At 44.5% G+C, this 16,314-nt stretch overlaps 1 protein-coding gene across 4 annotated transcripts in view; it reads left to right on the top strand.

The window, feature by feature from the left end:
* Positions 1-16,314, top strand: part of LOC139539739 (serine/threonine-protein kinase STK11-like) — a 50,514-nt gene that overhangs the window by 314 nt on the left and 33,886 nt on the right. For 3 of the 4 annotated variants that reach the window (XM_071342960.1, XM_071342958.1, XM_071342961.1), the window contains exons 2-6: positions 844-1,722; positions 8,910-9,042; positions 9,204-9,340; positions 9,443-9,570; positions 10,082-10,139. In XM_071342960.1, coding sequence (XP_071199061.1) covers positions 1,460-1,722; positions 8,910-9,042; positions 9,204-9,340; positions 9,443-9,570; positions 10,082-10,139 — 719 coding nt within the window. In that variant the 5' untranslated portion in view covers positions 844-1,459. Of the gene's footprint in view, positions 1-843; positions 1,723-2,112; positions 2,197-4,184; positions 4,275-8,909; positions 9,043-9,203; positions 9,341-9,442; positions 9,571-10,081; positions 10,140-16,314 lie in introns of all 4 variants that reach the window. The other variant, XM_071342962.1, reaches the window with a different exon arrangement.

The raw sequence follows: 16,314 nt of genomic DNA, 5'->3' as shown, positions 1-16,314 counted from the left end.
GTGGATGTAACTGCAGTAGATAAGATAGCTAACGTTAGCTGGCAAGCAGGCTAGTTGGGGAGATGTTTATTGCACAAGAGTCGGCTGCTACAATGAGTCTTCTCAGAATTGTTATTGTTCCTTTATATGTGTGCCCTTATAGCAAAACAATGAAAGTTATCTAGCTAACGTTTGCTAACCTTGCTGTTTCAATATGCTTTGTTTTGTAGCTCTAGCCGACTAAACTAAACTCGATTTACGATGGAGTTGAGCGGCAACTAGTGTGGGCGGACTGGTGCTCCGACGTCACATCTACAATGAAGGTTTTATTTCAAACTATTGATTTCAACACCCAAAGAATAGCCAGCAATTACACAGAACAATGTCGTGTGTAATTGCGGGCTATTCTTTGGGCGCTGAAATCACTAGTTTGGGATAAAAACTAGATTGTTTGGGACGCGGGAACTCCAGCACTAACTGTTGTCGCCGCTCAAATCGTGAAATTGAGTTTAATCAGCTATGTTGTAGCTAGTCACAACAGACAAAGACCGCTGGTTTGCACTTTCTGACCTCACTCACTGACACTGATTATGCTATTCATGGCCTGCTATGTTGTTGAGTGGATGTGATGTTCATAAAAAATATTCAGCATTGTTTTTTGTAATGATAGGAGCTAGTTAACTAGTATTTAAATGTATACCGTTATGATAGCACATCCGCATCATTGGTCGTGTGTATTGACATGGTAGTATCGTAGTGTGTATAGACATGGTAGTGTACAAATGCATTTCCACTTTCCATGCATTTCAGTCTCGTGAATTTCATCAAAATGCTTATGCATGTGATTGTGCATTTGTATTGCAGATCTGAGGATCCCTACAATGATTCATTGAAACTGGATGGACAGTTGTGCAGGCTTGGCAAGTACCCAGGATTTATTCAGAACATGGATGGAAGTAGAACATTCCATTATCCAAGCTTTGTAAAAGACCTCATTGAAAATCTATCATCATACACCACATTCACAATTCATTATTACACTTGAATAATAGCAATTATGCAAACAGAACGTAATTACATGGTTTGCCCAAAACATGATGACATTAACCAACAACCAAAGCACACATCACAGCAGTTTCCAGGTGTCACAAGGACATGGCTAAGAAGGATGGAATAAGCCTGTATCATCTGAGAACACAGACAGAGAACCAAACATTCCCTCTTATCAGAGCCAAACTCTGTAGACCTGTAAAATTGGACACCAGGTCCACTCACCTCTCTGGTCACCATACTCAAGCAGTGCTACATTGTCAGCAGGTTAAGGAGAACCTTCTGTTGCATTTCTGCAGTTGCAGCATCCCACATTTCAATACATTAGTCTGCATTCGTATTCAGTGTTGGAGTATTGTCCGACCCAGGATATCCAGAAACATACAATACATAAGTATTAAAAACAGTCACATCGCTGAAAGTGGCAACCATGAGTGACATGGACTGTTTGGAGAATCACCTGACCATGGACACCTTCATCCATCGCATCGACTCCACAGAAGTCATCTACGAGCCGCGGAGGAAGAGGGCCAAGCTGATTGGGAAGTACCTGATGGGAGACCTGCTAGGGGAGGGCTCCTATGGGAAGGTGAAGGAGATGCTGGACTCTGAGACACTCTGTAGGAGGGCTGTCAAGATCCTCAAGAAGAAGAAACTGAGACGCATCCCAAACGGGGAGCAAAATGTCAAAAAGTATGTGAGACGCTTTGCAATGGTCTTTAGTGTTGATAGATGCATAATAGACTAGTTGTGTTTTTTTGGTGTGTGAATGTGCTTCTAATCAGTGCATGTACCTCAGGCGTTACTTTGCCTTTTAAGAATCACTGAGAGTAATATTAACCACTATTAATTGAAGTGATTAAGTTGAGCTTTTTAAGAGTAATTATGGTTTTCTCACTAAATCCTGCCTTTAGAAGGTCAGAAGATAAAACAACGTTGAGGTTGTTCAAATTACTTTGGCCCTCTGTGTTTTTTGTTGTTATCAGTGCTGATGAAACTGCATAATTATTCCGTAGTGAAATTAATTCAGTTTTCCCAATGCCATATATCTAAACAGTTTAAAAAAAAAACTTTTCCTTACAGAGAGATTCAGCTGTTAAGAAGATTGAGGCACAATAATATTATCCAGTTGGTCGAGGTTTTGTATAATGAGGAGAAGCAAAAGATATATCCTTTAAAAATGATGAATGTGTTTTTATTCTTTAGCAGGAGTCTATCTAAACCATAGATATGTCTCATTAGTTGTACAAATCGTACTAACGAAGCCTTCAAAACACTGCATAAGATTTTTCCAAGCATAATAATGTGTGGATAGTGGGATAAGCTAGTCTATTTTGGGGCTACTTTTCTCACAGTTAGGGAATTATTTTTTCCCCATGGAACAGTAGAGTAAGCTATGCAGATCAACTGTAAAGACAAGTGTGCACTGTCCTTCAAATGAGTTTCAATGCACCAATAGTCACTTTCACCGGAAATGTCATGTTGCTGTAATTCAGTGGTATGACCACAGGAGGTCTCTGTTGGCCTGTTGGGGGAATACGGCAACATGAAGCTCAGTATTAGATGGACTAACTAACTTCACAAGGCCTTTACCTTCTGCTCTCTTCCTCCCCCCAACTCACTCACTCTTTGATTCTAATAATCTCTGGCTTGTCCTTAGAAGTCTGCCGCTCTACACCACATAAAACACTCATTACCCTTTGTGTCTGACATTAAAAGGGTCTCCCCAATTGATTTAGTACAGTTAAAACCATGAATTCAGCCAATGTTCAGTCAGGTAAAAAATAAAAATAAATTACATTTTAGATCACGTAATTGTTGAGGTGAGAACATATTATAGGAAGTTATGGCATGGTTTTCATTTTAGTTGCTGAGTCATACTAGCTAGATTGACTTAATGGAATGTCTCCGCTTTGACTAGAGACACGTGTTTGTGAACGCTCTGTTTATAATTTAGTGTGAAGGGGTCTGTTCTTTTCATCCGCGGCATGCTCTGTTGGAACATTGTGGCTCACAGGTCACTTTGCATTGCGGCTGTAAAAGAGCAGTGATGAAAAACGTGACTGAGATATTTGTGTGGAACACAAATATGTTAAGGGCGTGAGAGCTCTGGCTTCTGCTTCTAAAAAACTCTGAGAATAGTTGCAAACTGAACATCACAGTTTCTAAAAGCAACACTGAACCATATGTTTTTGTTACCTGTCTTTTTGCACAGAGACAGAAGTGTGAATACGTAGAATTCTACCTTTAAAAACATAAATCATTTGCCTCTCAAAAATGTTCTTTCCGCCCGCCCGGCCACCCCGTCTGAAAGCCCACGGCTCCTACGTCAGATGGGCCCAGCAGTGGTGAGTGCTCCTTCAGCCCCGTCTGACTGCAGCCCAGCTGCATCATCTATTCACTCAATTTACTCCTAATGTGTGTTACTGATTGAACCGGCAATGAGGGCAGCCCCCCTCTCCCTTCCCTTTTCCTCTCTCCCGCTCCTTCCTGTGCCTTTCTCACTGGTCATGTGAAGTCCCTCCAGCGGTTAGTTAATGGGGGTTCTAATATGGGTGTGAAGCGCATACTGTGGGCTGACTGGGCTCCCCCCCCTCCTTGGGAGAGAGGGACACTGACGCAGTCGTGACTAACTGGCTCCTACTGTCATAGACCTGCCTGTTTACCCAACCAACCAACCCTCCCCAATCCAACAGAATGGAAATATCCCCACCTTTCATGTCTCTCTCCTCCCTGCTCTCCTTCCTCTCTGGCTGGGGCTGCTGGCTAGATAAGTGCCTTCTATAAGTGACCCTGAGAACTGTGACTACAGAATTTAGTATTGTTTTGACATTCAATTTCACAATCCATTTGTACACTTTCATTGTCTCATCTTCGGTCCATTCAGGAAGATCAATTTATTCTCAAGGACAAATTGTATTTTTCCAGAGTTCTCTTGGATTGACGATATTTTGTGTGTCTAGCTAGTTTGATGGATTAGTGACTAGTCAGTCAACCACATATTGATCAGTAATGTAGACAGGATTCAAGGTCATTTGTGTTGAATTAATACAGATCCTTTGGTGATGAAGATATAGTACTTTCGTTTTGATACCTTGCTAGGTTACCAGTATGAAACAATTGCCACCTTGTCTCTTTTCCTTGACTCTGCTTACGTATATGGTGATGGAATATTGTGTATGTGGAATGCAGGAGATGTTGGACAGTGTTGATGAGAAAAGGTTTCCAGTTTTTCAAGCTCATGGGTATGTTTATCTTTCATCTCAATTCAATAATTGTAGATATGTGGCTTGAAGATATTTGACCAAACACCGAAGTTAATACAGATACAGTTGAAGTCAGAAGTTTACAAAACTTGTTTTTCAACCACTCCACACATTTGTTGTTAACAAGTCGGCAAGTCGATTAGGACATCTACTTTGTGTATGACACAAGTAATTTTTCCAACAATTGTTTACAGACAGATTATTTCACTTATAATTCACTGTATCACAATTCCAGTGGGTCAGAAGTTTACATACACTAAGTTGACTGTGTGTCACGTTCCTGACCTGTTTTCTCTTGTTTTATATGTATTTATTGGTCAGGGCGTGAGTGTTGGGTGGGCAGTCTATGTTTTCTATTTCTATGTTGGGTTTTGTGTTCGGCCTGGTATGATTCTCAATTAGAGACAGGTGTGTATCGTTTGTCTCTGATTGAGAGTCATACTAAGGCAGCCAGGGTTTCACTGGTGTTTTGTGGGTGTTTGTTCCTGTGTCAGCGTTTGGGCCACACAGGACTGTTACAGGTTAGTCACGTTTGTTGTTTTGTTAATTTGTAGTGTTTGTTTGGTTTGCCATTAAAATCATGAATACCTCCTACTCCGCATCTTGGTCCGATCCATGCTCCTCCTCGTCTGAGGAGGAGAACGACATTGACAACTGTTACAGAAACACCCACCAAACCAGGACCAAGCGGATTGGAGAAGGACGGCAAGAACAAAAGCAATGGAGAGAAGAGGAATGGACATGGGAGCAAATACTCAACGGAGAAGGACCCTGGGCTAAGGTGGGAGAGAATCGCCGCTCTCGGGAGGAGAAGAAGGCAGCCACAGCCCAGGAGCGCTGGTATGAGGAGGCAGCACGTAGGAGAGGCTGGAAGCCCGAGAGGCTCACCCAAAAATTTCTTGGGGGGGGGCTAAAGGGGAGTGTGGCGAAGCCGGGTTGGATACCTGAGCCAACTCCCCGGGCTTGCCGTGGAGTAAGAGGGCGTCGTACTGGTCAGACACCGTGTTATGCGGTAAAGCGCACGGTGTCCCCAGTACGCGTGCTTAGCCCAGTGCGGGCTATTCCACCTTGCCGCACTGGGAGGGCTAGGTTGGGCATCGAGCCGAGTGCCATGAAGCCGGCCCAACGTATCTGGTCTCCAGTACGTCTCCTCGGGCCGGCGTACATGGCACCAGCCTTACAGGTGGTGTCCCCGGTTCGCCTGCATAGCCCAGTGCGGGCTATTCCACCTCGCCGCACTGGCAGGGCTACGGGGACCATTCAACCTGGTAAGGTTGGGGAGGCTCGGTGCTCAAGAGCACGTGTCCTCCTTCACGGTCCGGTATATCCGGCGCCACCTTCCCACCCAAGCTCAGTACCACCAGTGCCTACACCACGCACCAGGCTTCCAGTGCATCTCCAGAGCCCTGTTCCTCCTCCACGCACTCTCCCTATGGTGCGTGTCTCCAGCCCAGTGCCTCCAGTTCCGGCACCATGCACCAAGCCTCCTGTGCGTCTCCAGAGCCCTGTACGCACTGTTCCTTCTCCCCGCACTCGCCCTGAGGTGCGTGCCCTCAGCCCGGTACCTCCAGTTCCGGTACCACGCACCAGGCCTATAGTGCGTCTCAGCCGGCCAGAGTCTGCCGTCTGCCCAGCGGCGCCTGAACTGCCCGTCTGCCCAGCGGCGCCTGAACTGCCCGTCTGCCCAGCGGCGCCTGAACTGCCCGTCTGCCCAGCGGCGCCTGAACTGCCCGTCTGCCCAGCGGCGCCTGAACTGCCCGTCTGCCCAGCGGCGCCTGAACTGCCCGTCTGCCCAGCGGCGCCTGAACTGCCCGTCTGCCATACGCCGTCTGAACTGTCCGTCTGCCATGAGCCTGCAAAGCCGCCCGTCTGCCATGAGCCTGCAAAGCCGCCCGTCTGCCATGAGCCTACAGAGCCGTCCGCCAGACAGGAGCCGCTAGAGCCGTCCGCCAGACCGGAGCCGCTAGAGCCTTCCGCCAGACCGGATCAGCCAGAGCCTTCCGCCAGACCGGATCAGCCAGAGCCTTCCGCCAGACCGGATCAGCCAGAGCCTTCCGCCAGACCGGATCAGCCAGAGCCTTCCGCCAGACCGGATCAGCCAGAGCCTTCCGCCAGACCGGATCAGCCAGAGCCTTCCGCCAGACCGGATCAGCCAGAGCCGTCAGCGAGCCATGACCGTCCAGAGCCGTCAGCGAGCCATGACCGTCCAGAGCCGTCAGCGAGCCATGACCGTCCAGAGCCGTCAGCGAGCCATGACCGTCCAGAGCCGTCAGCGAGCCATGACCGTCCAGAGCCGTCAGCGAGCCATGACCGTCCAGAGCCGTCAGCGAGCCATGACCGTCCAGAGCCGTCAGCGAGCCATGACCGTCCAGAGCCGTCAGCCAGCCATGACCGTCCAGAGCCGTCAACCAGCCAAGAGCGTCCAGAGCCAGCCAGCCAGGATCCGCCAGTCATTCTGGTGTTGCCCCTCATTCTGGTGTTGCCCCTCATTCTGGTGTTGCCCCTCATTCTGGTGTTGCCCCTCATTCCGGTGTTGCCCCTCATTCCGGTGCTGCTCCTTATCCTGATGATGCCCCTTAATTTAGGTGGGGTTATTTGGAGGGTGGGCATTGTGAGGGGGATAAAGAAGCGGGGATTGATTATGGTGGGGTGGGGACCTCGCCCTCAGCCTGAGCCACCACCGTGGACAGATGCCCACCCAGACCCTCCCCTAGACTTTTGGTGGTGCGTTCGGAGTACGCACCTTGAGGGGGGGGGTTATGTCACGTTCCTGACCTATTTTTATGTTATTTTGATTATGTTTAGTTGGTCAGGGCGTGAGTTGGGGTGGGCATTGTATGTTGTGTGTGTTTTGTTTAGTCTATGGGTGTTGTATTGTGTATGGGATAGATAATTGTGAGGTTGTCTAGTTATGTCTATGGCTGCCTAGATTGGGTCTCAATCAGAGACAGCTGTCATTCATTTGTCTCTGATTGGGAGCCATATTTAAGGTAGCCATAGGCAGTAGGCTTTTGTGGGTAGTTGTCTTGTTTAACGTTTGTTGCTTGTCTGTGCACTTGCGTTATTTAGCTTCACGATCATTTGTTGTTTTTTGTTTGTTTGTATAGTGTTTTCGTTTCATGTTCATTTATTAAAAGAAGATGGCTTATTTTCCTCATGCTGCGTTTTGGTCCAAATCTCTTCCACACGATCGTGACACTGTGCATTTAAACAGCTTTGAAAATTCCAGAAAATAATGTCATGGCTTTAGAAGCTTCTGATAGGCTAATTGACATAATTTGAGTCAATTGGAGGTGTACCTTTGGATGTATTTCAAGGCCTTCCTTCAAACTCAGTGCCTCTTTGCTGACATCATGGGGAAATCAAAAGAAATCAGCCAAGACCTCAGAAAAACAATTGTAGACCACAAGTCCTTGGGAGCAATTTCCAAATGCCTGAAGGTACCACGTTCATATGTACAAGGAATAGCACACAAGTATAAACACCATGGGACCACACAGCCATCATACCGCTCAAGAAGGAGACGCGTTCTGTCTCCTAGAGATGAACGTACTTTAGTGCGGAAAGTGCAAATCAATCCCAGAACAACAGCAAAGGACCTTGTGAAGATGCTGGAGGAAACGGGTACAGAAGTATCAATATCCACAGTAAAAACGAGTCCTATATCGACATAACCTGAAAGGTCGCCCAGCAAGGAAGAAGCCACTTCTCCAAAACCACCATAAAAAAGCCAGACTACGGTTTGCAACTGCAAATGGGGACAAAGATTGTACTTTTTGGAGAAATGTCCTCTGGTCTGATGAAACAAAAATAGAACTGTTTGGCCATAATGACCATCATTATGTTTGGAAGAAAAAGGGGGAGGCTTGCAAGCCGAAGAACACCATCCCAACCGTGAAGCACGGGGGTGACAGCATCATGTTGTGGGCGTGCTTTGCTGCAGGAGGGAATGGTGCACTTCACAAAATAGATGGCATCATGAGCATGGAAAATTATGTGGATATATTGAAGCAACATCTCAAGACATCAGTCAGGAAGTTAAAGCTTGGTTGCAAATGGGTCTTCCAAATGGACAATGACCCCAAGCATACTTCCAAAGTTGTGGCAAAATGGCTTAAGGACTACAAAGTCAAGGTATTGGAGTGGCCATCACAAAGCCCTGACCTCAAACCTATAGAAAATTTGTGGGCAGAACTGAAAAAGTGTGTGCGAGCAAGGAGGCCTACAAACCGGACTCAAGTTACACCAGCTCTGTCAGGAGAAATAGGCCAAAATTCACCCAACTTATTGTGGGAAGCTTGTGGAAGGCTACCTGAAACGTTTGACCCAAGTTAAACAATTTAAAGGCAATGCGACCAAATACTAATTGAGTGTATGTAAACTTCTGACCCACTGGGAATATGATGAAAGAAATAAAAGCTAAAATAAATAATTCTCTCTACTATTATTCTGACATTTCACATTCTTAAAATAAAGTGGTTATCCTTATTGACCTAAAACGGGATTTTTACTAGGATTAAATGTCAGGAATTGTGAAAACTGAGTTTAAATGTATTTGGCTAAGGTGTATGTGAACTTCCGACTTCAACTGTATACATTTCTCTTTTTACCCAGGTACTTTTGTCAGCTGCTAGATGGCTTGGAATATTTGCACAGCCAGGGAATAGTTCACAAAGATATTAAACCAGGGAATCTACTGCTGACGACGGACGGTGCACTAAAAATCTCTGACCTGGGTGTAGCGGAGGTAATTATATTCTCTAATAGTTTTTGATGTCAACTTTATTGCATTTCAATTTGGGCATAGTTCAACATCAGTGTTGAACACCCCCAAACAAGAGACTTGCCCAAGAAAAGCTCTGGGCCCTTCTGATGATGTCTGTGTCCCCCTGGTGTTCTCCCTCTCAGGCGCTGCACCCGTTTGCGGAGGACGACACATGTTGTACGAGCCAGGGCTCTCCGGCCTTCCAGCCCCCAGAGATTGCCAATGGCCTGGACACCTTCTCGGGGTTCAAAGTGGACATCTGGTCTGCTGGTGTCACACTGTGAGTGGCCACTCGCAGATTAATGGTTTCAGATGGAATATTTATTTCATGCCTGATTTTTTTTAAATTTATTTTTGGAATGTATTGAATTTTTCCTTCCAGATATAACATAACGACCAGCCTGTACCCTTTTGAAGGGGATAACATATATAAGCTGTTTGAGAACATTGGGAAGGGAGACTACAGTGTTCCAGAGGAGTGTGGCCCTCTGCTCTCTGGCCTGCTAAGAGGTAAGAGTCTAGACTGACTAACACTACTGCTGGCACTCCCGATATTCTATTTCATGGTATTAAACATTATTAGAGATGAAAGCATTAGTTGCAGTAGTAAGAGTATTACAAGAAGGGTATGGCCACAGAATTATAGATTTTCCTCTTTATTGGACTTAATTCGTCCACTCAGATGTACTTTGTAGTAAGTAGCAGTGATTCAATCTTGGAGGTTTTTCTTTAGGAGCTGTAGATGGCACTGTGGTGATTTTACATTAGCACTACAATTATCATTTTGATGTATCATGAATATGCAGTTGATAGAAAATGCATTTCTAAGGTAAAGATGGGTTTAATTGACACCCTTTTTTCCTTGATGGAAATGGTCATTATGCACAATTGTCTGTTTAATTTTTTTCAAGAAGCCCTGATTTGAACACAGCACAAAAATAAGGAAATAATGAAAGGAATAAATGCATCTCATCAAATAGTTACAAAGCCTTCAATAATTTATTTTGTATTTTTCTTCCAGGAATGCTTGAGTATGACCCTGAGAAGAGGTTCTCAATACAACACATTAGACAACACAAGTAAGTCATCGTACTCCCTTTGTCTTTGAAGCAGAATATGTGCTGAAGAGAGTGATAGAAGTACAAATTGAAAAGGAGATGAATTGGGGAAAACAGCAGTCCGATGATGAGCAGTGTCCAATCTATTTATTTTCAACACACGATGATGAATGTAATATGCATCTCTTCTGTGATAGATTTGTTGTCATTTGCATCTGAGCTCCGCAGAATGCCAAATTGTCTCATTTTGATAATGGTGGGTAACAGGGGACTGGAGGAGAAAAAAGAAAATGCACCTCACTCTATCATTTGCAGCTCTTATGTGAGGCCCATTGTGTTGGAACAGGCTTTTATGATCATTTAGCCCATATCTGTTTGTTTTCTGTCTCTTTTATCTGCATGTGTGTGTGCGCTTGACCAAGCCCTCAGCTCAGTGTGGAGGCGGACTCCTGTCCAGTGGTAAATAGGATCTACAGAAGGTCAACAACCTTCCCCTCTCTGAATCTCAGTCACGACATGCTGCTGCTTACAGATTCACATATTCATCTCCTTTCATGATGTTAACCTTACTTTTCTTTGGCCTTGCCCAAGGAATGCACTTTCTAGTCTGGAACACCAAGTAGACAATAGTTTGGCAAATTTCATTAGGCTATACTGTGATGTTGTGGGGACAAATGAGGAATGACGTGGTGTTAATTTACACACCAAAAGGAAATATTCACATTTGCTAGTTAGCACAAACGCTGTAGTTTGTTACAGCCAATTCATCTTCTAACCTTTTGTACGCCTCTATCTAACATCAGAGAACTCATGTGGTAGTATTTGTTGGGATGTGAGGGCTTCTGATGAGCAGTGCAGTAAAAACACGATTTCCTGTGTTAAAAAAAAGAAATATATATAAACACACACACACACACACACACACACACACACACACACACACACACACACACACACACACACACACACACACACACACACACAGTACCAGTCAAAGTTTGGATACACCTACTCATTCCAGGTTTTTTCTTTATTTTTACTGTTTTCTACATTGTAGAATAATAGTGAAGACATCAAAACTATGGAATCATGTAGTAACCAAAAAAGTGTTAAACAAATCAAAACATATTTGATATTCTTCAAAGTAGCCACCCTTTGCCTTGATGACAGCTTTGCACACTATTGGCATTCTCTCAACCAGATTCATGAGGTAGTCAACTGGAATGCATTTCAATTAGCAGGTGTGCCTTGTTAAGTTAATTTTTGAAATTTCTTTCCTTCTTAATGCGTTTGAACCAATTAGTTGTGTTGGTAGGGGTGGTATATGGAAGATAGCACTATTTGGTAAAAGACCAAGTCTATATTATGGCAAGAACAGCTTAAATAAGCAAAGAGAAACGACAGTCCATCATTACTTAAAGACATGAAGGTCAATCAATCTGGAAAATTTCAAGAACTCTGAAAGTTTCTTCAAGTGCAGTCGCAAAAACCATCAAGAGTTATGATGAAACTGGCTCTCATGAGGACTGCCACAGGAAAGGAAGACCAAGAGTTACCTCTGCTGCAGAGGATACGTTCATTAAAGTTAACTGCACCTCAGATTGCAACCCAAATAAATGCTTCACCGAGTTCAAGTAACAGACGCATCTCAACATCAACTGTTCAGAGGAGACTGCGTGAATCAGGCCTTCATGGTCGGATTGCTGCAAAGAAACCACTACTAAAGGACACCAATAAGAAGAAGAGACTTGCTTGGGCCAAGAAACACGAGCAATGGACATTAGACCGGTGTAAATCTGTCCTTTGGTCTGTTGAGTCCAAATGTGAGATTTTTGGTTGCAACCGCCATGTCTTTGTGAGACGCAGAGTAGGTGAACGGAGCTCCGCATGGGTGATTCCCACCGTGAAGCATGGAGGAGGAGGTGTAATGGCATGGGGTGCTTTGCTGGTGACACGGTCAGTGATTTATTTAGAATTCAAGGCACACTTAACAAGCATGGCCATCACAGCATTCTGCAGCGATACGTCATCACATCTGGTTTGCGCTTAGTGGGACTATCATTTGTTTTTCAACAGGACAATGACCCAAAACACACCTCCAGGCTGGGTAAGGGCTATTTGACGAAGGAGAGTGATGGAGTGCTGCATCAGATGACCTGGCCTCCACAATCACCCGACCTCAACCCAATTGAGATGGTTTGGATTGAGTTGGACCGCAGAGTGAAGGAAAAGCAGCCAGCAAGTGCTCAGCATATGTGGGAACTCCTTCAAGATTGTTGGAAACGCATTCCAGGTGAAGCTGGTTGAGAGAATGCCAAGAGTATGCAAAAGTGGCTATTTTGAAGAATCTCAAATATAAAATGAATTTTGATTTGTTGAACACTTTTTTTTGGTTACTACATGATTCCATGTGTTATTTCATAGTTTTGATGTCTTCACTATCATTCTACAATGTAGAAAAAAGTAAAAATCAAAACCCTTGAATGAGTAGGTGTGTCCAAACTTTTGACCGTGTGTGTGTGTGTGTGTGTGTGTGTGTGTGTGTGTGTGTGTGTGTGTGTGTGTGTGTGTGTGTGTGTGTGTGTGTGTGTGTGTGTGTGTGTGTGTGTGTGTGTGTGTGTGTGTGTGTGTGTGTGTGTGTGTGTGTGTGTATAAATTATTTTTTCACACTATGAGATTGGTATAATACTGTGATATTGTAAAAGTTATGATAATGCCTTTTTAGGGTAAGAGTTGTTTGAAAAGATTACCTGAAACTTCAGCCTGTTTTGGTGGGATGGAGTTTTGGCTTTCCATGGTGACATCACCATGTGATAAATTAGTTAATTGACCAATAAGAACGATAATTCCAAACCTCTCTGCCAATAACAGCTAATTTTCAGTTTTCCTCTCCCCACTCAAACCACTCCAAGGCAGTAGTAGCAAAATTCTTGCTTGAGAAATTGCCCTTGCTAAGAAGCTATTTTGTTTATTTTTGACTATTTGAATGAAAAAAACCACACTAAGGTACTTAATTGTTACCCATAAAGGATTTTGAGATAACTGCTGCATTGGACCTTTTAAAAAGGCATCAGTCAGACTGGCTAGGCATCAGTCAGACTGGCTGGGCTGAGAAATGTTGCCTATTTATTGCTGCCTCTCTCTCTCCTAACTTTCCTGTCTTTTCTTACAGCCCTTAAAGACTCTTGACTACACGAGCTGTTGCTTTGGCGAATGTCGGCTGCAGTTACCATGGCAACAAATGACTGAAGCATATCTGTGTGCTGGTGTGATGTTAGACCACTGAGAGAGAACAGAGAGGGAGGGGCCGTGGGCATCTCGAAACTGCTTTAAAATCATATTTCATTTTGGCTCACTGTATTGGGTGCTAAATGGAATGAGAGAAAAATGATGAAAACCGGCAGATTCTTGTAGAGTGTAGACAAGCACACACACACTTGTAATGAACTACACTCGCGTTCAAAAGTTTGGGGTCACTTAGAAATGTCCTTGTTTCAATTTTATTTTTTTTATCCATTAAAATAACATCAAATTGATCAGAAATACAGTGTAGACATTAATGTTGTAAATGACTATTGTAGCTGGAAACTGCATATTTTTTTTTAATGGAATATCTATATAGGCGTACAGAGGCCCATTATCAGCAACCTTCACTCCTGTGTTCCAATGGCACGTTATGTTAGATTATCCAAGTTTATAATTTTAAAAGGCTAATTGATCATTAGAAAACCCTTTTGCAATTATGCTGAAAACTGTTGTGTGTCACGTTGGCATGAAGGATCGGGAGACAGAAGCAGGAATGCGTAATATTTTTTTTTTATTACACCCAAAATGACAGCGTGCCGTGTAAAGGCACGGGGACGAAGACCAAACAAACATGTACACAAAATACAGGGTTGAAACACAAACAAAAGAGCGAGGAGCACCTCGAATAAATAACACACACGCACACGATGATTAACACACGGGATGAGACCCGTAATGATCTGCGCAATCCACAAGGGCACGAAAGCCCAAAACGCACAGCACAGGTACTCACACGTACCAACGGACATTGTAACAATAATCGACAGCACCATGGTGAACAAAGGGCACATATATATACAAATACAATCAGTGGAAATAGGGGCCAGGTGCGCGCAATGAAAGTTCCAGAGGGATCCGTGACATTGTGCTGATTTTAAAGAAGCAATACAACTGGCCTTCTTTAGACTAGTTGAGTATCTGGCGCATCAGCATTTGTGTATTCGATTACAGGCTCAAAATGGCCAGAAACAAAGAACTTTCTTCTGAAACCTGTCAGTCTATTCTTGTTCTGAGAAATGAAGGCTATTCCATGTGAGAAATTGCCAAGAAAGTGAAGATCTGGTACAACGCTGTATACTACTCCCTTCACAGAACAGCGCGAACTGGCTCTAACCAGAATAGAAAGAGTGGGAGGCCCCGGTGCACAACTGAGCAAGAGGACAAGTACATTAGAGTGTCTAGTTTGAGAAACAGATGGCTCACAAGTCCTCAACTGGCAGCTTCAATAAATAGTACCTACAAAACACCAGTCTCAACGTCAACAATGAAGAGGCGACTCCAGGATGCTTGCCTTCTAGGCAGAGTTCCTCTATCCAGTGTCTGTGTTCTTTTGCCCATCTTAATCTTTTTATTGGCCAGTCTGAGATACGGCTTTTTCTTTGCAACTCTGCCAAGAAGGTCAGCATCCTGGAGTCGCCTCTTCACTGTTTTCTAATTATCAATTAGCCTTTTAAAATGATAAACTTGGATTAGCTAACACAACATGCCATTGGAAAACAGGAGTGATGGTTGCTGATAATGGGCCTCTGTACGCCTATTTTTTATTTTCTTCCACCTTTATTTAACCAGGTAGGCCAGTTGAGAACAAGTTCTCATTTACAACTGCGACCAGGCCAAGATAAAGCAAAGCGGTGCGACACAAAGAACACAGAGTTACACATGGGATAAACAAACATACAGTCAATAACACAATAGAAAAATCTATATACAGTGTGTGCAAATGTATTAAGATTAGGGAGGTAAGGCAATAAATAGGCCATAGTGGGAAAATATTTACAATTTAGCAATTAAACACTGGAGTGATAGATGTGCAGAAGAGGAATGTGCAAGTAGAGATACTGGGGTGCAAAAAAATAACAATATGGGGATGAGGTAGTTGGGTGGGCTATTTACAGATGGGCTGTGTACAGGTGCAATGATCGGTAAGCTGCTCTGACATCTGATGCTTAAAGTTAGTGAGGGAGATATAAGACTCCAGCTTCAGTGATTTTTGCAATTTGTTCCAGTCATTAGCAGCAGAGAACTGGAAGGAAAGGCGGCCAAAGGAAGTGTTGGCTTTGGGGATGACCAGTGAAATATACCTGCTGGAGCGCATGCTACGGGTGGGTGCTGCTATGGTGACCAGTGAGCTGAGATAAGGTGGGGCTTTACCTAGCAAAGACTTATAGATGACCTGGAGCCAGTGGGTTTGGTGACGAATATGAAGCGAGGGCCAGCCAATGAGAGCATACAGGTCGCAGTGGTGGGTAGTATATGGGGCTTTGGTGTTAAAACGGATGGCACTGTGATAGACTACATCCAATTTGCTGAGTAGAGTGTTGCAGGCTATTTTGTAAATGACATTTCCGAAGTCAAGGATCAGTAGGATAGTCAGTTTTACGAGGGTATGTTTGGCAGCATGAGTGAAGGATGCTTTGTTGCGAAATAGGAAGCCAATTTTAGATTGAATTTTGGATTGGAGGTGCTTAATATGAGTTTGGAAGGAGAGTTTACAGTCTAACCAGACACATAGGTATTTGTAGTTGTCCACATAGCGTGTCCAGGATTCATGGACTTGGGAGGAGATCCTGGACGGTAAGGGAACCTGGAGGCAGGCTGGGGAGTATCGCCGTCCACGGGAGGATCTGGAGGGGGCAAGAGCAGAGCGGCAGCGTTACGAAGGGACACGGCTGGCAAGGAAGTCCGAGAGGCAGCTCCCCAATTTTTTGGGGGGTGGCACACGGGGAGTGTGGCTGAGTCAGGTTGGAGACCTGAGCCAACTCCCCGTGCTTATCGTGGCGAGCGTCGTACTGGTCAGGCACCGTGTTATGCGGTGGAGCGCACGGTGTCTCCAGTGCGCGTGCACAGCCCGGTGCGCTACCTTCCAGCTCCCCGAATCGGCCGGGCTAGA

Source organism: Salvelinus alpinus, chromosome 15 (genome assembly GCF_045679555.1).
Source record: "Salvelinus alpinus chromosome 15, SLU_Salpinus.1, whole genome shotgun sequence".
NCBI classification, from domain to species: domain Eukaryota; kingdom Metazoa; phylum Chordata; class Actinopteri; order Salmoniformes; family Salmonidae; genus Salvelinus; species Salvelinus alpinus.
The sequence above is the reverse complement of the archived record's forward strand: the minus strand, read 5'-3'. Positions and strand labels throughout refer to the sequence as shown.